The sequence below is a fragment of the Nerophis lumbriciformis genome, linkage group LG24 (assembly GCF_033978685.3).
Source record: "Nerophis lumbriciformis linkage group LG24, RoL_Nlum_v2.1, whole genome shotgun sequence".
In the NCBI taxonomy this organism is placed as follows: domain Eukaryota; kingdom Metazoa; phylum Chordata; class Actinopteri; order Syngnathiformes; family Syngnathidae; genus Nerophis; species Nerophis lumbriciformis.
This window is the reverse complement of record NC_084571.2, coordinates 9942936-9966624: the sequence shown is the minus strand read 5'-3', so window position 1 is coordinate 9966624 and position 23689 is coordinate 9942936. Positions and strand designations below refer to the sequence as shown.

Here is a 23689-nt window from a genome sequence, read left to right as displayed (position 1 = left end):
CGGGCCGCACTTTGGACACCACCAGACTACACTAACACACGTGTGTGTGTGTGTGTGTGTGTGTGTGTGTGTGTGTGTGTGTGTGTGTGTGTGTGTGTGTGTCCCCATCAGTTCTTGTATCAGACCCGAGTCGAGACTCAAGTCCGGCTGACCCTGGCAGTCCTCCAGTCTTGGACAAGAAGACCAAAAGACGCTTCCTGGATTTGGGGTGAGAGCGGCGGCCATGTTTACCTTTGCGCCCTCAATAACAGGCTCCTCCCATCCCTGTGATGATGTCACTGATCATGTGGTCTTGTGGTCCGTCAGCGTCACTCTGAGGCGGTCCTACCTGCGAGTAAAGAAGGACAAAAGCGAGCGACTCTCGACGGGCAGCAGGTGAGGATCCGCCCCCCTCAGGCCACACGCGCACTCTGACCTCTGTCCTCTACGTGTGCCACAGGGAGACGTGCGAGAGTCCGTCTCGGGCTTCAGCATCCTTCGTGTCCTTCTCCTGGTTCTCGGAGGGTCGGGGGTCCCTGTCCTCCTCCGGAACGCCGCCCTGCTCCCCCCAGATTCCACCGGCGGGCTCAGGAAGACCCGGCAGGTCCTCGTCGCAGGTGACGACACAGCGCTAGCTGTTAGCATGTAGCACATAGTCATGACCGCTGTGTCTCCTACAGAAGTCGGCATCAAGAGCCAAAATATGAATGAGGTGTATAGCTACAAAATTAGCTAAATAAAAGCTAGCATGCCAACTTTAGCATGCACCAAGTACCAAAATATGACTGAGGTATATACCTACAAAATTAGCTAAATAAAAACTAGCATACTAACGTTAGCATGTATCAAGTACCAAAATATGACTGAAACGTACACCTACAGAATTAGCTAAATAAAAGATGGCATACTAACATTAGCATGCATCAAGTACCAAAATATGACTGAAGTGTATACCTACAAAATTAGCTAAATAAAAGATAGCATACTAATGTTAGCATGCATCAAGTACCAAAATATGACTGAAGCGTATACCTAAAAAAAAAATTAGGTAGATAAAAGCTAGCATACTAACATTAGCATGCTAACATGTATCACTGGTCAAGTAACAAAACAAATATACCTGCAAAATGTGCAAAAAAGATAGCATGCTAACATTAGAATGCTAAAAATGTTGTCGCGGGCCGTGACAAAATTAGCTACGGGTCGCACTTTGGACACCCCTGTCAGGTTCAAACACTGATGACATCTATTAAACAGACAAAGAAGCAAGGAATCAAACAGAGACAGAATTAAATTTAGCACAATTGAGGAGAAACGTCTGAGCTGTACTCTTGTACAGTCTCCCACCACGCTCTGACGAAAGATTGTACGCCTCCTCTTTTATTTGGACTTTCCCTGATTACATGGCAACAGCTGTTTCTAAAGGAAGGGGGTCGTAAACAGCCGCTGCCTTTGGCCACAAAACAGTTCAAAGAAAAGGTGCCTGCAGGGGGGTCAGGCCCTGCTTCCTCTCCGCTTTGTAGATCTCGGGTCAAGACAAAATCTTCTTGTGGATTACAATACACAAAAGAAACCGACACCTTCATGTCGCTTCCCATCCTACACAGTGGCGTTTTACAAGCCTTTTGATTGGTAGGATCAAAGACAGCTTTTGTCCTCTCGCCGGGAACTCATGTCAACACAAAGTTTTGTGATAACTTAGATACAATTATTCTGACAACCCCCAGACTACACAAACACGTGCGTGTGTGTGTCCATCAGTTCTTGTATCAGACCCGAGTCGAGACTCGAATCCGGCTGACCCTGGCAGTCCTCCAGTCATGGACAATAAAACAAAATTAGCTAAATATAAGCTAGCATGCCAACGTTAGAATGCATCAAGTACCAAAGTACGACTGAGATGTATATCTACAAAATTTGCTCACCAAAAGATAAGCATATTAACGTTAGCATGCATCTTTTTTCTTTGATGCACCTGAAAGAGTGGCCGCACATCACAGTAGCTCTTGTGACTTCCTTCATTTTACATTATTTTTATGATTATTCTCAACTTTTCTTGCTTTTTTTAATCTCTTACTTTTTCCATAAACCACTAATCATGGTTCTTGGGCGCTTTTGTGTGTTTCCGTTACTTTTCGGGCCGTTTTGTGTTTGGCTTTGATTAGTTGAGCAGCCGGCCCTTTGTTTACACACGCAAGGAGCCGTTTGCCCTCTCCTTGCCAGTGATATGGGGATCGGAAAAAGCGCCGGGGACGCCGTGCCGTCACAAAGATGAAGGAGCGGAAAAGAACATTTAAGCCTGCAATTCCCTCCGTCCTCATGGGGAAGGTGCGGTCTTTGGCCAATAAAATGGACAAATTGTTCGGGCTCATCCGAGCTCAAAAGGAGTACACCGTGTCATGTGCTTTACGGAGACTTGGCTACACGCGGACTTCCCGGACCACAGCGCGTCTCTACCTGGCTTCACAACCTCATGGGCGGACAGAGACACGCTCCTGAGCGTTAAGAAGAAAAGCGGTAGGATTGTTATCTTGGTGAACGAGAGGTGGTGTAATCCTGGACATTTTACTGTAAAGGAGTGTGTTTGTATGGCGGACATTGAACTTCTGGCTGTTGGAATTTGACCATATTATTTGCCAAGGGAGTTTACTTCTCTAATCTTCATCGGAGTATACATCCCTTCTTCTGCAGACGAGGCTGCTGCTGCTTGCGACACCATTCATGCCGCTTTTGGTAGGCAACAGGCCAAACACCCCGATGCCCTCGTTTTCATTTCGGGTAACTTTAATCATGCTACTTTCGACTTAAATTTACCCACTTTTCACCAATATGTGCACTGTGCAACATGGGACAATACAACTCTGAACCTACTGTATGCTAATTCAAAAGACCGGCACGGTCTGATCCCAATCTGGTGCTTTTAACACCTCAATATGTTCCTGCTGTGAGGAGGCCGAACCAGGAAGCATGTCTCGTCCTGCAAGACTGTTTTGAGACCACAGACTGGGACGTGCTCTGTAAGCTTCACGGGACAGACTTTGACAGCATCACAGACTACATCAATTTCTGTGAGCACTCTATCATCCCTACAAAAACTGTCCACTGTTACCCAAATAACAAACCCTGAATCACCAGCCAGCTAAAGGTGCTGCTGTATAAAAAGAAGCTTGCCTTCAGATCTGGATGATCAGGATGAGTTGAGGAGGATACAGTGGCGGCTTAAAGTTCAGCTGCGAGAAGGAAAAGATGTCTACAGAAGGAAGCTAGCGGCCAAACTCCAGCAGAATAACATTCGGGATGTGTGGAAGGGCATGAAAGCCATCACAAGTTTCAATAACAAAGCCAAACTGCTGGATGGGGGTGTAGATAGAGCCAACAAGCTGAATTAGTTTTTCAATAGATTTAACCATGCACCCCTTACTGGCCTTACCCCCACTACTCCCGTCCTCACACCTCCCCTGACCATCAATCCAGAAACTCCTAAACTGTTGCCTGCCACTGCTGTTTCTCATCCCTCCACTTCCACCCCCACTGAGAAAGCCAGCCCGGTGTATGTGACACCTGGCCATGTGAGACGACAGCTGGAGAGAGTCAACCCAGCCAAGCCAGCAGGCCCTGACCGAGTCAACCCCTGGATCCCGAAGACTTGTGCTGCTCAGCTGACTGATATCCTACACTTCATCTTAAACCTGAGTCTGAAGTTAGAAAGGATACCAGCGCTATGGAAAACATCCTGCATAGTGCCGGTGCCCAAGAAGCCCATCCCATCGGGCTTCAGACCGGTTACCCTGACGTCTCATGTCATGAAGGTCTTCAAGAGACTTGTGCTGACTCAGCTGAGACCCCTGGTGGCTCCTTCCCTGGACCCTCTACAGTTTGCGGATCAGCACCATGTAGGAGTGGATGATGGATGCTGTTACCTACCTGCTGCATCGTGCTCACTCTCACCTGGATCATGTTCCTTTAACACCATCCAGCCAATTCTGATGAGTGACAAGTTGCTCAGGATGGCTGTCAGTTCATCCACTGTCTCCTGGATTACTGATTACTTGTCTGACAGGCCCAAGTTTGTGCGACTGGGGAGCTCCCTGTCGGATACTGTGGTCAGTGGTGTAGGTGCTCCACAGGGGACTGTCCTGTCTCCTTTCCTGTTCACCCTGTACACCTCAGACTTCCAGTATAGATCCAGGTCCTGCCACCTGCAGAAATACTCTGATGACTCTGCTGTGGTCGGGTGTATCGGAGAGGGACAGGAATTGGAGTGCAGGACACGGATCGCTGACTTTGTGGAGTGGTCTCAGGCGAACCATCTGCTCCTTAAAGGGGAACATTATCACCAGACCTATGTAAGCGTCAATATATACCTTGATGTTGCAGAAAAAAGACCATATATTTTATTTTTTTAACCGATTTTCGAACTCTAAATGGGTGAATTTTGGCGAATTAAACGCCTTTCTATTATTCGCTCTCGGAGCGATGACGTCACAACGTGACGTCACATCGGGAAGCAATCCGCCATTTTCTCAAACACATTACAAACACAGAGTCAAATCAGCTCTGTTATTTTCCGTTTTTTCGACTGTTTTCCGTACCTTGGAGACATCATGCCTCGTCGGTGTGTTGTCGGAGGGTGTAACAACACGAACAGGGACGGATTCAAGTTGCACCAGTGGCCCAAAGATGCGAAAGTGGCAAGAAATTGGACGTTTGTTCCGCACACTTTACCGACGAAAGCTATGTTACGACAGAGATGGCAAGAATGTGTGGATATCCTGCGACACTCAAAGCAGATGCATTTCCAACTGGACTGGACATATCAGCTTTCAGGAAAAGAGAGCAGATGAGGGTATGTCTACAGAATATATTAATTGATGAAAACTGGGCTGTCTGCACTCTCAAAGTGCATGTTGTTGCCAAATGTATGTAATATGCTGTAAACCTAGTTTATAGTTGTTAGTTTCCTTTAATGCCAAACAAACACATACCAATCGTTGGTTGGAAGGCGATCGCCGAATTAGTCCTCGCTTTCTCCCGTGTAGCTGGCTGGCGTGTCGTTTTCGTCGGTTTCGCTCGCATACGGTTGAAACCAATATGGCTCAATAGCTTCAGTTTCTTCTTCAATTTCGTTTTTGCTACCTGCCTCCACACTACAACCATCCTTTTCAATACATGCGTAATCTGTTGAATCGCTTAAGCCGCTGAAATCCGAGTCTGAATCCGAGCTAATGTCGCTATACCTTGCTGTTCTAACCGCCATGTTTGTTTGTATTGGCATCACTGTGTGACGTCACAGGAAAATGGACGGGTGTATATAACGATGGTTAAAATCAGGCACTTTGAAGCTTTTTTTAGGGATATTGCGTGATGAGTACAATTTTGAAAAAAAAGCCACTGGGAACTGATTTTTAATGGTTTTAACCCTTCTGAAATTGTGATAATGTTCCCCTTTAATGTGGACAAGACCACATTCAAGAAGAAAATGACCCCTGTGGAGCCCATCAACATCCAGGGCCAGGAGGTGGCAGTAGTGGGGAAGTACAAGTACCTGGGAGTCCACTTGAACAGCAGACTGGACTGGAAGGACAACAGCAAAGCTGTATACAAGAAGGGCATGAGCAGACTCTTTTTCCTGAGGAAGATTAGGTCCTTTAATGTGTGCAGCAAGTTGTTGGATATATTTTTTCAGGCGGTTGTGGCCAGTGCCCTGTACTTTGCAATGGTTTGTTGGGGGAGCAGCACCAGCAAAAGGCACTTAAACCGAATGGACAAACTGATCGGCTGTTACATATACTGTAATATTGTACATGGTCATTTAGATTTGTTATATATTGTATATATTATATAAAAAAATAATATAATATAATGATATATCAGTACAGTATATATTATACAAACCCTGTTTCCATATGAGTTGGGAAATTGTGTTAGATGTAAATATAAACGGAATACAATGATTTGCAAATCATTTTCAACCCATATTCAGTTGAATATGCTACAAAGACAACATATTTGATGTTCAAACTGATAAACGTTTTTTTTTTTTACAAATAAGTATTAACTTTAGAATTTGATGCCAGCAACACGTGACAAAGAAGTTGGGAAAGGTGGCAATAAATACTGATTGAGTTGAGGAATGCTCATCAAACACTTATTTGGAACATCCCACAGGTGTGCAGGCTAATTGGGAACAGGTGGGTGCCATGATTGGGTATAAAAACAGCTTCCCAAAAAATGCTCAGTTTTTCACAAGAAAGGATGGGGCGAGGTACACCCCTTTGTCCACAACTGCGTGAGCAAATAGTAAACAGTTTAAGAACAACGTTTCTCAAAGTGCAATTGCAAGAAATTTAGGGATTTCAACATCTACGGTCCATGATATCATCAAAAGGTTCAGAGAATCTGGAGAAATCACTCCACGTAAGCGGCATGGCCGGAAACCAACATTGAATGACCGTGACCTTCGATCCCTCAGACAGCACTATATCAAAAACCGACATCAATCTCTAAAGGATATCACCACATGGGCTCAGGAGCACTTCAGAAAACCACTGTCACTAAATACAGTTTGTCGCTACATCTGTAAGTGCAAGTTAAAGCTCTACTATGCAAAGCGAAAGCCATTTATCAACCACATCCAGAAACGCCGCCGGCTTCTCTGCGCCCGAGATCATCTAAGATGGACTCATGCAAAGTGGAAAAGTGTTCTGTGGTCTGAGGAGTCCACATTTCAAATTGTTTTTGGAAATATTCGACATTGTGTCATCCTGACCAAAGGGGAAACGAACCATCCAGACTGTTATCGACGCAAAGTTCAAAAGCCAGCATCTGTGATGGTATGGGGGTGCATTAGTGCCCAAGGCATGGGTAACTTACACATCTGTGAAGGCACCATTAATGCTGAAAGGTACATACAGGTTTTGGAACAACATATGCTGCCATCTAAGTGCCGTCTTTTTCATGGACGCCCCTGCTTATTTCAGTAAGACAATGCCAGGCCACATTCAGCACGTGTTACAACAGCGTGGCTTCGTAAAAAAAGAGTGTGGGTACTTTCCTTGCCCGCCTGCAGTCCAGACCTGTCTCTCATTGAAAATGTGTGGCGCATTATGAAGCGTAAAATACGACAGCGGAGACCCCGGACTGTTGAACGACTGAAACTCTACATAAAACAAGAATGGTAAAGAATTCCACTTTCAAAGCTTCAACAATTAGTTTCCTCAGTTCCCAATCGTTTATTGAGTGTTGTTAAAAGAAAAGGTGATGTAACACAGTGGTGAACATGCCCTTTCCCAACTACTTTGGCATGTGTTGCAGCCATAAAATTCTAAGTTAATTATTATTTGCAAAAAAAAAAGAAAAAGGTTATGAGTTTGAACATCAAATATCTTGTCTTTGTAGTGCATTCAATTGAATATGGGTTGAAAAGGATTTGCAAATCATTGTATTCCGTTTATATTTACATCTGACACAATTTCCCATCTCACATGGAAACGGGGTTTGTATAATGTATATATAATATGCAGTGTTGGGTTAGTTACTGAAAACCAGTAACTAGTTACAGTTACTAGTTACTTTATTTCAAAAGTAACTCAGTTACTAACTCAGTTACTTACTCCAAAAAGTAATGCGTTACTGTGAAAACTGTGTTTATTTTTATTTTTTTTAAAGCTCCCATTAATGCCCTTTTAGCCTTCATTTCAGTGCTGTTATTGCACTGGAGAATAATACAATCTGTTGATCAACTTGACATGCATTTGCATCACTGAACTCTGCTAAGCAAGGTGGTCTACATACAACACACAAAGACAAAGATATGTTTCAAAGGGCCAATTTATTTCAGGCCAGAACAAATTGACAAAACTATTTTAAGTAGCTGCAACATAACATACATAAGTAACAAACAGCATAATAACAACATAGCTGTAAACCTGGCTTCACCTAAGGAAGGCACACGTGACATACGCAAAGCCTAACTAGGCAAATTTGAACTGTTGTTTTGGGCAGCAGACGGGATCTTTGATCCAAGACACAACTTACATTTAACTAAAATGTTCTTTTCTTTGTGCTCGACAAAAGAAAAGAAGTGAGAATATCTCATACTTGCCAACCCTCCCGAATTTCAGTGCCTCTCCCCGGGACAACCATTCTCCCGAATTTCTCCCGATTTCCAGCCGGACTTAATTCACGCCCCCTCCAGGTCCGTGCGGACCTGAGTGAGGACAGCCTGTCGTCACGTCCGCTTGGCGAATCAAAAAGTAACCACAGAACACTAGTGTTCTGTGGTTACTTTTTGGTTGGCCAACGGTTTACGTTGTATTGCCCACCGCCCCCTCCCCTCCCCTCCTCACAATCACACCCACACCCAGACACACACCGGCTTGTGACACGAGATTCAGAAGGACGACACTGCAGCGCTCCAATAAAACACACTCAGATCTTCTATTTCTAGCCGATACTACATAAAAAGTTGCGTAAAATAACGCAGTAACGCATCATGTAGTAACGGTAACTGAGTTACTGAATATAAAAAATAACGCGTTAATTACGAGTTACCGCCGAAACTAACGGCGTTACAGTAACGTGTTACTTTGTAACGGGTTAGTCCCAACACTGATGCATATATGTTATATTGCTACTATGGTACATTTTTAGTCTACTTTATACCTGCATTATCCTCTCCAACCTTACCCTTTCCATCCTTTGTAACTGAGCTACGGTGTGGAACAATTTCCCTTGTGGATCAATACAGTCTGTCTAAGTCTAAGTGTAAGGAAGGGATAGTAGTTCTTTTAGAGTTGGGACACGATGGACAGATTCCGGCCAGAGAATCCTTTAATCATCTTTATTGCTGAAAGGTAGATGTGAATGTGTGTGGTTGTGTGTGTGTGTGTGTGTGTGTGTGTGTGTGTGTGTGTGTGTGTGTGTGTGTGCGTGTGCGTGTGGTATTTAGTGGGGTATTTAGTCGTCAACGCACACAAGGCTGGCGGCCACTATTGATTGAAACCGGCTATTCTGACAAAGACGTGCTTTAAAGGGGAAATGACGTCACAGATTGACCTATCAACTTAAAGACACAGGAACATTACAAAACTGGTTAAAGACACACAATAGGCTTTCGTACACAGCCGCCCCCAACTGTCCGTATGGCAGTTGAAACCAGGAGAAAGTCTATGAGGTAGTGTCCTCGTCATCAGGAGGTGGAAGCATGATCAGTCGGGCGACTGGGCGAAGGTAGGTGCGATTCTTCTCTTGTACTCTGGCAGTCCGGACCCGTCCATCTGCTCCTGGATGTGTCTGAATGATCCGTCCTACAGGCCACGATCCTCGGGGGAGTTGGGGATCCACTATCAAGACAACTTGACCAGCCAAAAGGGTCTTGCCATCGTTCCTCCACTTGTTACACTCTTGAAACCCTGGCAGGTAATGCTGGATGAAAGACAACCAGAAGTGATCTGCTAGGACTTGGCTGTGCCTCCAACGTCTTTTTCCGAGACCACAGGGATCGTAGATTGCTTGAGGTAGAGATGAATCGTGACGGCCCATAAGAAGGAGATTTGGCGTGACAGGGTCTGGGTCTGAGGCGTCTGAAGACAGGTTACCAAGAGGTTTAGCATTCATTAGGCCTTCAACCTCTATCAATGTTGTCAGTAATACTGGTTCAGCGTCTATTTGGTCTTTCAGAACAACTCTGAGTGCTGTCTTAATGGATTTTACTTCTCTCTCCCATGTGCCCCCAAAATGTGGTGCGCTTGGAGGATTAAATCGGAATGAAACCTGGTGCTCTGCAAGTTGCTCTCTCAACTGTGGTTCCATTGAAGCAACTGCGTCACATAATTCTCGTTCCCCACCAACAAAGTTGGTACCATTGTCCATGAGGAGTTCAGAGGGTTTTTTGAGTAATTCTGTGGCTCCTTCGTATTCTGGTGAAAGTGATGCAAGTCCACTGTCTGAAGGCAGAGACCGTTCAGCGTTGAGCGCTCTCAACTCTTCTGGAAAACAATCTCCTTGTGCCTTTTGCAATACAAGCTTTTCGGCTTGCAGAAAATCCACGGCGGAAGGTGGGGATGAAGCACCAGCATCAGCCGCCCCATGAAGGGAGCTAGCTGTCTCTTGTAGAAGCTGATTCCATGTGGAGAACTTACTGAAATCAGTAAGCTGAGTAGATGAAGCACTGGAAATAGTTCCAACAAAGGTGGAATTCCTCAGCTCAGTGGCATCCGGTTCCGGTTCAGTATATGGGGATTCAGTGGTAACATGCAGACAGGAAGGCTGATGGGAAGATGCGGAGGTCACAGACGGACCTTGTAGGGACCAGCCTAGATTGGTACAGATTGCTATAGGCCCGCCAGATGGGCCTGCTCGCACCGGTTCTGTAGGAGCAAGAAGCTGAGACATATCAGAACCTATGAGGAGTAGCGGTTGCGCTCGATGGATAGGCAGCAAAGGAAGGTCTTTGAGGTGCTCGTAGCGTTTTTGGAGGGCCGCTACTGGATATGTGTGCTGAGATAGGCTCAGATTCTCAGCTGTGAAGGCATTTTTAATCCAATATTTCTTGTTTGGCTTGAAGATGGGGGAGACGTGAAGGCTGACTGACGAACCATTGAGCACTTTCACTTCTTGTTGAACAGTTCTCAGGTGAAGGGTTTCAGGATGCTTAGCAAGTTGTAGTTGCTCTACTGCAGAGGGGAGGATGAGTGTTCTCTCAGAACCATCATCGAGCACAGCAAATGTCTCTAGGGTGCGGTCTCCATTTTGTAAGAGCACTTTAACAACTTTCAGCAAAACTCTTTGAGGGCTTTGAGGCTGTTCCAGGTAGACTGTGGGGTTTTGGTTACTCATCATCAAGACTTGTTGAGATGACTCTTGGATCGTGTCATGCAGTACTGTGAGGTGCGTCTCTTTGCATAAGTAACAAGGGTGTTTAAGCGTACATGCTGCAGCTTTGTGGCCACGACCGCACTTCCAACATCTGTTACCTTCTTGGATCCACTTATTGATCTCACTGGTATTCAGTTTCTTGAAGTCCAGACATGAGTTGAGATAATGCTCCTTACTGTTGCAAAATGGACAATAAGGACTAGGTTTAAAGGGTTGTGACTTTGTCAGATTGGTGCTCTGGCTCCTACCGGTCTCACCAGAACATAGGAGAACTGATGCTGTTCTTTGTTTGGGCCATGGACCATTATGCTCCCTCTTGGCAGGAGCAGGCCCTGGGTTGTAGAGGTGAGTGATTCGGCTGGCCAGGCGCTTAGCTTGAGCTTTAACTTGGAGCCAGGATGCCAGGTCGGGCAGGGTGTAAGTTTGGTTGGTACCTGGCTGTAGAATGCCTTGACAAAGACAGTATTCCATAAATCCATCTCGGTGAGCAGGGGGCATTTTACTTATGAGGCGGTCAACGTGAGAACCACATTTGAGCTCGTATCCAAGGGGTCCCTCTAAAGTCCGCAGCGTACCAACTAAGGTCTGAACTGAGAGAGCGAAGGTGTCGAAAGCTTCTGCATCCCCCACTCTGATGGCTGGTGAGTTAAGAATAGCTCCTAGTTCACTCTGTACTAGTTGTCTAGGCTGGCCATATTTGTCTTGTAGAGCCCCTAGCGCAGCCGTGTACGGTTTTGGGTCATACATGAATGACTTGGCTAACTGCAGAGCGTTAGGGAGTTTGAGCTGATTTAGTAGAACTTGATATTTATATTGCTCGCTGAGGTGAGGATGACTATTCATCAAGTTCTCTAGCGCCATCTTGAGTAGGGCGAAATCACTGTCCCGGCCACTCTCAAACCTTGGAAGTACTGGTTTGGGAATGCCATAGGATGTAGCGATCAGCGTCTCGATGCCCGGGTAGGACCAGGGTGGTGGAGTAGCAGATGGTAATGTGTATTGAACATACTGCCCAGCAGGAGGAGGTGCACCAGCTGGAACTGGTGGTTGTGGCACAGAAGTTTGCATGGTTTGTGGCACTGCGGCTGCATGTGTCATTGTTGATGCATAACTAGATGTGGGAAAGACTGGCATATGTTGACTTGTGTAAGACACAGATGCAGGCAAGGTGACAGAGACAGGAGCTGTAGTGGGGGCTGCTAAAGTGGGGATACAAATTTGTGCACCTTGGACAGGAATGGGAATCGTTGTCAATGGCTGTGTAATCGGGATAGCGGCAGCGGATTTCATTGGAGTTATTGATGGGAGCTGAAGCATGTCAGCAGAGGGCGGAGTTGACGTCGTTGACATTGCATCATCTTCAGACTCAGACAGGAAAGACTTCACAATACGGGCAATGTGTAAGTCTTTTTCCAGCTTCTTTAAACGTCTGCGCCGTTCCATTTCCCTTGCCATATTCTCCTTGGCAAGGTGAGCATCCTCTTGTAGTCTTTGTCCTTCTTTAGCTTGTGCATCCAATCTCTTCGCCTCCAAGTCAGCTTTCCTTTCCTCCTCTATTTCCTGCTGTAGGTCAGCAAGCTCCAAACCTTTAATTCGTGTGTGTGTGTGTGTGTGCGTGTGGTATTTAGTGGGGTATTTAGTCGTCAACGCACACAAGGCTGGCTGCCACCATTGATTGAAACCGGCTATTCTGACAAAGACGTGCTTTAAAGGGGAAATGACGTCACAGATTGACCTATCAACTTAAAGACACAGGAACATTACAAAACTGGTTAAAGACACACAATAGGCTTTCGTACACTAAGTCTAAAAGATAGCATATTAACATTAGCATGCATCAAGTACTAAAATATGACTGAGGTGTATACTTACAAAATTAGCTTTAAAAAAAAGCTAGCATATTAATGTTAGCATGCATCAGGTAGCAAAATATGACTGATGTGGACACCAGTGGTTCTCAAACTTTTTTTGTCATCCCCCACTTTGGACAAGGGGGAGTTTTCAAGCCCCACCTGCCCCCATCGCCCCAACAGAGCGCTAATGCCAAGCTTTAACATTTTCAAATTTATTGAACATCAAGTTGTATACATTCGAACTCAATAACATAAAATAACATTAAGTTCAATAATAAATAAAATAACTGTGCAGCTGTGGTATAACTTGCATCAAGTTCAATAATAAATAAAATAACTTCCATCAAGTTCAATAATAAATAAAACAAACGTGTTATAACTTGCATCAAGTTCAATAATAAATCAAAAAAAGTGTTATAACTTGCATCACGTTCAATAATAAATAAAAAAAAATGTTATAACTTGCATCAAGTTCAATAATAAATCCAAAAAAGTGTTATAACTTGCATCACGTTCAGTAATAAATCAAAAAAGTGTTATAACTTGCATCAAGTTCAATAATAAATCAAATAAAAGTGTTATAACTTGCATCAAGTTCAATAATAAATCAAAAAAAGTGTTATAACTTGCATCAAGTTCAATAATAAAAAAAAGTGTTATAACTTGCATCACGTTCAATCACGGCTGTATGATCAGCTCCCATTTCCTCACACAGTGCAGAGAACAGTCGCGCTTTCAGTGGTCGTGTTTTGATCAAATTTACCGCGCTCACAACATCTGTTAAAACCTCATTGAGTTCGGGGCTGAGCTGCCTTGACGCGAGTGCTTCCCGGTGAATGACACAGTGCGTGCCCGTCAGATTTTTGTTTCCCTGCAGGCGCTGGCTCTGGCTCGACGACCTTTGAGGTGTGAGTCACAAATGTATATATTTGTGTAATTGTGATCCACACATTAGCCTGCTACCCATCCGCTCGAAAGTTTGTTCCGCTTAGCCCCGCACCCATTAGTTACTGTTGCTATGTCTGTCAAACTTTCGCTCCTACCGAGAAATATAAAGCCTACAGTAAAAATAAGTACCGGTAATTTCCATTTATTTATATAGCGGATTTCACAGACAGAATCACAAAGTGATTTACAGTGTGTATAGAAAATGAAAGCATAGTAAAAAAAATAATCTAAAAATATAATAATTTAAAAAAAAATTTAAAGTGAAATTTCCTCCCGTTCCTCGCGCCCCACCTGTCATGTCTCTATTCCCCACCAGTGGGGCGCGCCCCACACTTTGAGAAACGCTGCTGTACACTAACAAAACTAACTAAATAAAAGCTAATATACTAACGTTAGCATGCATCAAGTACAAAAATATGACAGTGGTGTAGACCTACATAATTAGCTAAATAAAAGATAGCATACAAACATTAGCATGCATCAAGTACTAAAATATGACTGAGGTGTATACTTACAAAATTAGCTAAAAAGCAAGCATACTAATGTTAGCATGCATCAGGTACCAAAATATGACTGAGGTGTATACCTACAAAATTTGCTAAAAAAGCTAGTACATTAACGTTAGCATGCATGAAGTGTCAAAATATGACTGAAGTGTGTACCTACAAAATTAGCCAATAAGAAAGCTACCATACAAACGTTAACATGAATCAAGTACCAGAATATGACTGAGGTGTATACCTACAAAATTAGCTAAATAAAAGCTAGCATACTAACGTTAGCACGCATCAAGTAACAAAATATGATTGAGGTGTATACCTACAAAATTTGCTAAAAAAAGCTAGTATACTAACGTTAGCATGCATCAAGTACCAAAATATGACGGAGGTGTATACTTACAAAATTTGCTAAAAAAAAAAAAAAAAACACTAGCATGTAGCCATGACCGCTGTGTTTCCCGCAGGAGTCGGCGCTCAGTGAGGAATTCTCTCCTCCGCAGATGTCCCCCTCCGCTTGTCCTCACCTGGACGTGTCCTGCACCCTGTCCTCGCACCCGTACCACACCCTGTCCCAGTCTTCTGACGAGGTAGGACTCTTCTAAAGCTAGCATAAGACGTTAGCATACTAACGCTCTCACAAGTATGGGTGCGTCCAACGCACTTTAACTGTTAGCAAACTTGTACCACAAACTATGATTTTCAAGTTTAAACATACACAATTTGAAAACAAAAGCTAGCATAAGACGTTAGCATGCTAACGCTCTCACAAGTATGGGTTATGTGCAAGGCAGGTTAACTGTTAGCAAACTTGTAACACAAACTACGATTTCCAGGTTTAAACATACAAAATTAGCCAAAAAAAGATAGCGTAAGACATTAGCATGCTAACACTCTCACAAGTATGGGTGCGTCCAACGCACTTTAAATGTTCGCAAACTTGTACCACAAACTATGATTTTCAGGTTTAAACATAAAATTAGCACAAAAAAAAGCAAGCATAAGACATTAGCATGCTAAGTATGGGTTACGTCCAACGCACGTTATCTGTTAGCAAACTTGTACAACACACCATGATTTACAGGTTTAAACATACAAAATTAGCCCAAAAAAAGCTAGCATAAGGCATTAGCATGCTAACACTCTCACAAGTATGGGTTACATCCAACGCACATTAGCTGTTAGCAAACCTTTATCACAAACCATGATATCAGGTTTAAACATACAATATTATCCAAAAAAAAGCTAGCATAAGACTTTAGCATGCTAAGTATGGGATACGTCCAACGCACGTTCACTATTAGCAAACTTGTACCACAAACCATGATTTCCAGGTTTAAACATACAAAATTAACCAAAAAAAGCTAGCATAAGACATTAGCATGCTAACACTCTCACAACTATGGGTGCGTCCAACGCACTTTAAATGTTCGCAAACTTGTACCACAAACTATGATTTTCAGGTTTGAACATACAAAATTAGCAAAAAAAAAAGCAAGCATAAGACTTTAGCATGCTAAGTATGGGTTACGTCCAACGCACGTTAACTGTTAGCAAACTTGTACAACACACCATGATTTCCAGGTTTAAACATACAAAATTAGCCCAAAAAAAGCTAGCATAAGATATTAGCATGCTAACACTCTCACAAGTATGGGTTACGTCCAACGCACATTAGCTGTTAACAAACCTGTATCACAAACCATATCAGGTTTAAACATACAATATTAGCAAAAAAAAAGCTAGCATAAGACGTTAGCATGCTAAGTATGGGATTCGTCCAACGCACGTTAACTGTTAGCAAACTTGTACCACACACCATGATTTTCAGGTTTAAACATACAAAATTAGCAAAAAAAAAGCTAGCATAAGACATTAGCATGCTACGTATGGGTTACGTCCAACGCACGTTCACTGTTAGCAAACTTGTACCACAAACCATGATTTCCAGGTTTAAACATACAAAATTAACAAAAAAAAGCAGGCATAAGACATTAGCATGCTAACACTCTCACAAGTATGGGTTACGTCCAACGCACTTTCACTGTTAGCAAACTTGTACCACAAACCATGATTTCCAAATTTAAACATACAAAATTAACAAAAAAAGTTAGCATAAGATGTTAGCATGCTAAGTATGGGTTATGTCCAATGCACATTCACGGTTAACAAACTTGTACCACAAACCATGATTTTCAGGTTTACACATACAAAATTAGCCCAAAAAAACCTAGCATAAGATATTAGCATGCTAACACTCTCACAAGTATGGGTTACGTCCAACGCACATTAGCTGTTAGCAAACCTGTATCACAAACCATGATATCAGGTTTGAACATACAATATTAGCAAAAAAAAAGCTAGCATAAGACGTTAGCATGCTAAGTATGGGATACGTCCAACGCACGTTCACTGTTAGCAAACTTGTACCACAAACCATGATAAGACGTTAGCATGCTAACAGTTAACGTGTCCTCACTGTCTGGCTTTTCACCAGCCCGGCGACGAGACGTCTTCCCAGGTGTCTTCCTGGACGACTCAGCAGGTGTGTGATTGGCTGGGGGACGTGGGCATGGAACGCTACGTCCCAGAATTCCGAGCGGCGGACGTGGACGGACAACAGCTGCTCCAGTTGGACGGCAGCAAGTTGAAGGTAACGGGTTGGCGCCGCTGAACGCGCCGCAGCGTGACGATGTGACGTTGCGGCGCTTTTCGCAGGGTCTGGGCGTGCTCAGTTCGTCGGACCGCGGCGCTCTGAAGCGGCGGCTGAAAGGCTGGCAGGCGGCGGCGGAGAAGGAACGCAAGGCGCTGAACAAAATGGAGAAACAGAAGGAGAAGCAGCGCAGGAAGGAGCAAGAGCAGCGGAGGAGCTGAACGCCCAAATATGGTCAGTCGTGGCTAGTGAAGACACCCATTTTAACACAGTGGGAGAACATTTATTGTCATGTCGTCGACTTGAAATAAAAGGCTCTTATTGTGAAAGAACAGGAAGTGTCCGTCACTGGCAAACAATAAATAAATAGCATAAATAGCATAAATAAGGTTCATGTTCAAGATGGCTGCACCACCTTGTCTGTCCAGCAGGGGGCAGCAGAGAAGTCTTTCTGTGGTTGCCCGACTAATTAAAAGTCCTCGTCTCCGGGTAAACGCTCCACGTTTAGCGGGTAGCGGAGGACGGCGAGCGCTCTGAGGCTGCGGATCATGTCGTGACAGAAAGAGCGAAGTTGGCACAGCGTCAGGTGCGCTGCCACTTGGACCTCATAGTCGCCGTGGAGATGCAAGGCCAAGTCCGCGTCCTGGTTCTGGTCCTGGTCCACGACCGCCTCGCTCAGTTGCGCCGCCTCCCTCACCTGCCGGGAACACACCAGCTGTTAGTTGTTTATACATCATAATACAATACTATATGCTGGAACTTTACTAGCTGTTAGAGCGTTATTAGCTGCTAGAATGTCATTAGCTGCTAACACGTTGCTAGCTGTTAACATGTCAGTAGCTGCTAGCACTTTGCTAGCTTTTAACATGTCACTAGCTGCTAACACGTTGCAAGCTGCGAACACGTCGCTTACCTGTTAACACATTGCTAGCTTGTCGATTGTAGCTGGCAGTTAGCACATCGCTAGCTGAACGTTGTTACAATGTTGTTAGCTGCTAGCTGTTAGCACATCGCTAGCTGCTAGTACGTCGCTGGCTGCTAATACTTCCCTAGATGCAAGCACTTAACTGGCTGTTAGACCGTTGTTGGCTGATAGTACGTCATTAGCTGCTAGCTGTTAGCATGTCGGTAGCTGCTAACATGTTGCTTGCTGCTAATACATCGCTAGCTGGTAGCACTTTATTAGCTGCTAACATGTCACTAGCTGCTAACACCTTGCAAACTGCCAGCGCGTTGCTTACCTGTTAACACGTTGCTAGCTGCTGCTCATCGCTAGTAGCGAACAGTTAAGATAGCGCGATCTGCTAGCTGTGTGTACGTCACTAGCTGCTAGTTTTTACAATGTTGTTTGCTGCCAGCTGTTAGCACATCGCTAGCTTTTAGCACTTCGCTAGCTGCTAATACATCCCTAGATGCTGGCACTTAACTGGCTGTTGGACTGTCGTTAGCTGCTAGCTGTTAGCACATCAGTAGTTTCTAGTACGTTATAAGCTGCTAACACGTCGCTTACCTGTTAACACCATAGTAGCTAGTAGTTAGCACATCGATGGCTACTAGTACGTCGCTGGCTACTAATACATCCCTAGCTGCTAACATGTTGCTTGCTGCTAACACGTCGCTAGCTGTTAATATGTCGCTAGCTGCTAGCACTTTGTTAGCTGATAGCATGTCACTAGCTGCTAACACGTTGCAAGCCGCTAGCGCGTCGTTTACCTGCTAACACGTTGCTAGCTGCTAGCTCATCGCTAGTAGCTAGCAGTTCACACATTGCGTTCTGCTAGCTGTGTGAACGTCACTAGCTGCTAATTTTTACAACATTGTTAGATGCTAGCTGTTAGCACATCGCTAGCTCCTCCTAGCACATCGCTAGCTGCTAATACATCCCTAGATGCTAGCACTTAATTGGCTGTTAGACCATCGCTAACTGCTTGTCGATGGCTGCTAATGCACCCCTAGCCGCTTACACTTAACTGGCTGTTAGAACATTGTTAGGTGCTTGCTGTTAGCAAGATGCCATTTGTTAATACATCGCTAACTGCTAACATGTCGCTAGCTGCTAGCACTTTGTTAGCTTCTGGCATGTCGCTAGCTGCTGATACGTCGTTAGCTACTAATTCACCACTGCCTGCTAACACGTTGCTAGCTGGTAGCTGTGTGAGAACGTCACTAGTTTTTGGTTGTTACAACATTGTTAGCTGGTAGCTCTTAGCACGTCGCTAGCTGCTAGTATATCCCTAGATGCCAGCACTTAACTGGCTGTTAGAATGTTGTTAGTTGCTAACATGTCGCCCGCTGCTAACAACGTCGCTAGCTCCTAGCACTTTGTTAGCTTCTGGCATGTCGCGAGCTGCTGAGACGTTGCTGGCTACTAATTTGCCACTACCTGTTAACACGTTGCTAGCAGCTAGCACGTTGTTAGTTGCTAACATGTCGCACGCTGCGAACAACGTCGCTAGTTGCTAGCACTAAACTGGCTGTTAGGCCACCGCTAACTGCTAACACGTCGATAGCTGCTAATTCACCCCTAGCCGCTTACACTTAACTGTCTGTTGGACTGTTGTTAGGTGCTTCCTGTTAGCACATCTCTAGCTGCTAACAAGTTGCCAGCTGTTATTACATTACTAGCTGCTAGCACGTTGTTAGCTGCTATCATGTTGCTAGCTGCTAGCACTTTGTTAGCTTCTGGCATGTCCCTAGCTGCTAATACGTCGCTAGCTACTAATTTGTCACTACCTGCTAACACGTTGCTAGCTGCTAGCACGTTGTTAGTTGCTAACATGTCGCTAGCTGCTAACAACGTCGCCAGCTGCTAATACGTCGCTAGCTACTAATTTGTCACTACCTGCTAACACATTGCTAGCTGCAGATAGCAGCACATCACGAGCTGCTCGCTGTGTGAACGTCACTAGCTGCTCATTGTTACAAAGATGTTAGCTGCTAGCTGTTAGCACATCGCTAGCTGCTAGCACGTTGTTAGTTGCTAACATGTCGCTAGCTGCTAACAACGTCGCTAGTTGCTAGCACTTTGTTAGCTTCTCTCATGTCGCCAGCTGCTATGTCGTTAATTCATAAGCCGCCACTACCTGTTAACATGTTGCCAGCTGCCAGCATGTTGCTAGCAGCTAGCACGTTGTTAGTTGCTAAAATGTTGCTAGCTTCTAACAACGTCGCTAGCTGCTAGCACTTTGTTGGCTTTGGCATGTCGCTAGCTACTAATTCGCTACTGCTTCTTATAATAATGATAAATGGGTTGTACTTGTATAGCGCTTTTCTACCTTCAAGGTACTCAAAGCGCTTTGACACTACTTCCACATTTACCCATTCACACACACATTCACACACTGATGGAGGGAGCTGCCATGCAAGGCGCTAACCAGCACCCATCAGGAGCAAGGGTGAAGTGCCTTGCTCAGGACACAACGGACATGACGAGGTTGGTACTAGGTGGGGATAGAACCAGGGACCCTCGGGTTGCGCACGGCCACTCTCCCACTGCGCCACGCCGTTCTTGACAGTGTTGGGTTAGTTACTGAAAACCAGTAACTAGTTACAGTTACTAGTTACTTTATTTCAATAGTAACTCAGTTACTAACTTAGTTACTTACACCAAAAAGTAATGCGTTACTGTGAAAAGTAACTATTTAGTTACTTCTTTTTTATTTTTATTTTTATTTTTTTTATTTTTTAAGGCTCCCATTAATGCCCTTTTAGTCTTCATTTCAGTACTGTTATTGCACTGGAGAATAATACAATCTGTTGATCAACTTGACATGCATTTGCATCATTGAACTTTGCTAAGCCATGTGGTCTACATACAACACACAAAGACAAAGATATGTTTCAAAGGGCCAATTTGTTTCAGGCCAGAACAAATTGACAAAACTATTTTAAATAGCTGCAACATAACATACATAAGTAACAAACAGCACAATAACAACATAGCTGTAAAGCAAGGAAGGCACACTACATACACAAAGCTTAACCAGGCGTTTTTTTCTCAAGAAATTCTGAAACAAAATCATGTCTGAAGCCTAGAACACTCTACGCATTTCCCCAGTTTTAGTTTAGAGATAAGGAAAGATTGGCCTGGCCCTCTAGGATCCCTTCTTATGTTTGTGAACTTTATAGTCCATACATTTAGAGTGATGTGATAATCAAACACTCTAGAATAGGGCTGGGCGATATATCGATATACGCGTATATTGTGGGGTGGTATAGCTCGGTTGGTAGAGCGGTCGTGCCAGCAACTTGAGGGTTGCAGGTTCGATCCCCGCATCCGCCATCCTAGTTACTGCCGTTGTGTTCTTGGGCAAGACACTTTACCCACCTGCTCCCAGTGCCACCCACACTGGTTTAAATGTAACTTAGATATTGGGTTCCACTATGTAAAGCGCTTTGAGTCACTAGAGAAAAGCGCTATATAAATATAATTCACTTCACTTCACTTCAGGCGATGTATCGCGGGTTTGTCTCTGTGCGATATAGAAAATGATTATATCGTGATATTCGAGTATATGTTCTCACGCAGTTGCTTTTAGCTGCTGGCATTACACTTCAGGCTCTCCTCGCTCTTTCCTGTCTCTCCTTCTCACAGACAGACAAGCGCACCTTCTTACACACGTCACATACTGTCACGTCATACGTCACATACGTACACGCCCTCGCGCAGCAAAGAGGTAGCAGCATGGGTAACGTTAGCTGTGATGCTAGCGCAGCCGTGCGAGTGGTAGTACGAGAGAGAGAAGGTGCGAATCTGGTAACAAATGAAGGAATAATTAATTCCCAAGAAAAACAGCAGAGGGCCCATCGTCTGGCGCTGGTTTGGCTTCAAGTGGGAATATGTCGAACAGACAACCGTAATTTGTCAAGTGTGGGGCAAAAGCTTTGCTACAAAAAGTAGCATTACTGCTATTATGTAGCATCATTTGAAAAGTCACCTGCTGTCATTTGAGAATGAAGAGTGCTTGAAACTCTGCATGTCAACATCTCCGTTCGGTGCCACACGCCCACACCATCAAAATGCAGAGGCAAACATTTCCAGATCAACACCGTATGAAAAAAATAGTGATTTTTTTAGTTGTGATTTCCTTCTCTGCATGAACGTTTAAAAGTAGCATATATTAATGCAGTATGAAGAAAAATGTTTTAATGTAGACACATAGAATCATCATACTGCTGTGGTTATATGCATCAAGTGTTCATTCAAGGCTAAGGTAAAATATCGAGATTTATATCATGTATCGTGATATGGCCTTAAAATATCGCGATATTAAAAAAAGGCCATATCGCCCAGCCCTACTCTAGAAGTCTAGAATGAAAGAGTATATACGAGAATTGACAGTGTGTGTACCTTCAGTGCTGAATGATGAGCAGAGGCAGAGTTAATCCTTAAGTGGTGGTGGTGGAGGGGAAGTGGCATCGAAGTCTGTGTCTCTCTTTACTAGCTTTGTCGAAGCATGTTGCTTTTGTAGCTGTTTCAGCAGATTTGAATTGCTGTTTTGGGCAGTAGATGGGATCTTTGATCCAAGACACAACTTACATTTAACTAAAATGTTCTTGTCTTTGTGCTCAACAAAAGAAAAGTAGTGAGAATATCTACATGTTAACAAACTCGACTGCAGCTCCGCCATAATCAGACACGCCCCCCCTCCCCACACTCCCCACACCCACACCCAGACACACACAGAGGGCGCGTCTCTTTTCTCCGGCTTGTGACACAAGAAGAATCAGAAGGACGACACTGCAGCGCTCCAATAAAACACACTCAGATTTTCTGTTTCTAGCCAATATAAAAAATAACGCGTTAGATTACTAGTTACCGCCGAAACTAACGGCGTTAGTCCCAACACTGCTTTTTAACACGTTGCCAGCTGCCAGCACGTTGTTAGTTGCTAACATGCCGCTAGCTGCTAACAACGTCGCTAGTTGCTAGCACTTTGTTAGCTGCTGTCACGTCGCTAGCTACGAATTCGTCACTACCTGCTAACACGTTGCTAGCTTCTAGCTCGTCGCCAGCAGGTAGCGGAGGCCGCACGGGCGCCGTTACCTTGGCGATCTGAGTCAGCAGGTCTCGCAAGTCGGCCCGCAAGTGGTCCAGCCGACCAAGGTGCCCCGACAAGACCCCCAGCAGCCCCTGGTACAGACGGCCGCCAGCCGCCATGCGGCTCACACTGGTTTCCTGCAGGGGGCGACAAAGAGGAGCTGGAGAACCCTGGAGAACCTTGGGCGGTCCAGACCCTAACGGAGGTGCGCACTCACAGGTGTGAAGCCGTCCGACAGCGGCTTGAGGACGGGGGCGGGGGGGATGCCCAGCGACGCCGCCATCATCTGCCAGCTGCTGGCCTGCTGGCACAGGTCAAGGGTCAAACCCTGGGGAGGAAGACAGGGTCAGGATCACGTGACCATCAGACCGGCCAATCAGGGCTCACCTCCGTGCTGACCACGGTCACGTGCACAGCAGGGATGTCTTTGGCGATCTTGTCCACCAACATCCGGGCTCGGTCCACGGCGTCACGGAGAGGCGGCCAGGCGGCGGCGGCGGGAGCGGAGCGCAGGGCGCGCGGCAGCAGGAAGCAGCACAGAAGCCTGAAAACTGCAGCGGGAAACAGGAAGTCAAACTTACTCCTTTCAAGTGCACGAGGGGAGTGGGTGTGGCCTCTCACCGTTGTGCGCGTGCATGTCGGTCACGGCGGCTCGGGGTCTCGCGCAGTCTGCTCGGCGCCGAACTCGGCCAACTTTCTTTCAGCTTCCATTTGGGCAACTTTGCTCTTTTATGGACTCACGCAGGGATTTTCCGATCGCCGTCACGGAGATTGCCGAAGAAGTGACGAAGCGCCGCCGGCAGCTCGTTGCGTCATCGCGGGCTCGCGCTGAGATCGAGC

General features: G+C 45.0%; 2 protein-coding genes across 3 annotated transcripts in view; one reads left to right on the top strand and one right to left on the bottom strand.

Annotated features, from left to right (window-relative positions):
- The window catches only part of samd14 (sterile alpha motif domain containing 14), a 25384-nt gene extending 8244 nt beyond the window's left edge, over positions 1-17140 (top strand). For both annotated transcript variants that reach the window (XM_061981566.2, XM_061981567.2), the window contains exons 5-10: positions 112-208; positions 307-375; positions 440-596; positions 14623-14745; positions 16653-16808; positions 16874-17140. In XM_061981566.2, coding sequence (XP_061837550.2) covers positions 112-208; positions 307-375; positions 440-596; positions 14623-14745; positions 16653-16808; positions 16874-17029 — 758 coding nt within the window. In that variant the 3' untranslated portion in view covers positions 17030-17140. The remainder of the gene's footprint in view (positions 1-111; positions 209-306; positions 376-439; positions 597-14622; positions 14746-16652; positions 16809-16873) is intronic.
- On the bottom strand, positions 17070-23689 carry LOC133620246 (uncharacterized). The gene is made up of 5 exons (XM_061981568.2): positions 23471-23689; positions 23237-23400; positions 23067-23177; positions 22855-22986; positions 17070-17505 (listed from the first exon to the last, which is right to left on the bottom strand). The coding sequence occupies exons 1-5, from the start codon at positions 23484-23486 to the stop codon at positions 17278-17280; spliced, it is 651 nt and encodes a 216-aa protein (XP_061837552.1). The 5' UTR covers positions 23487-23689; the 3' UTR covers positions 17070-17277.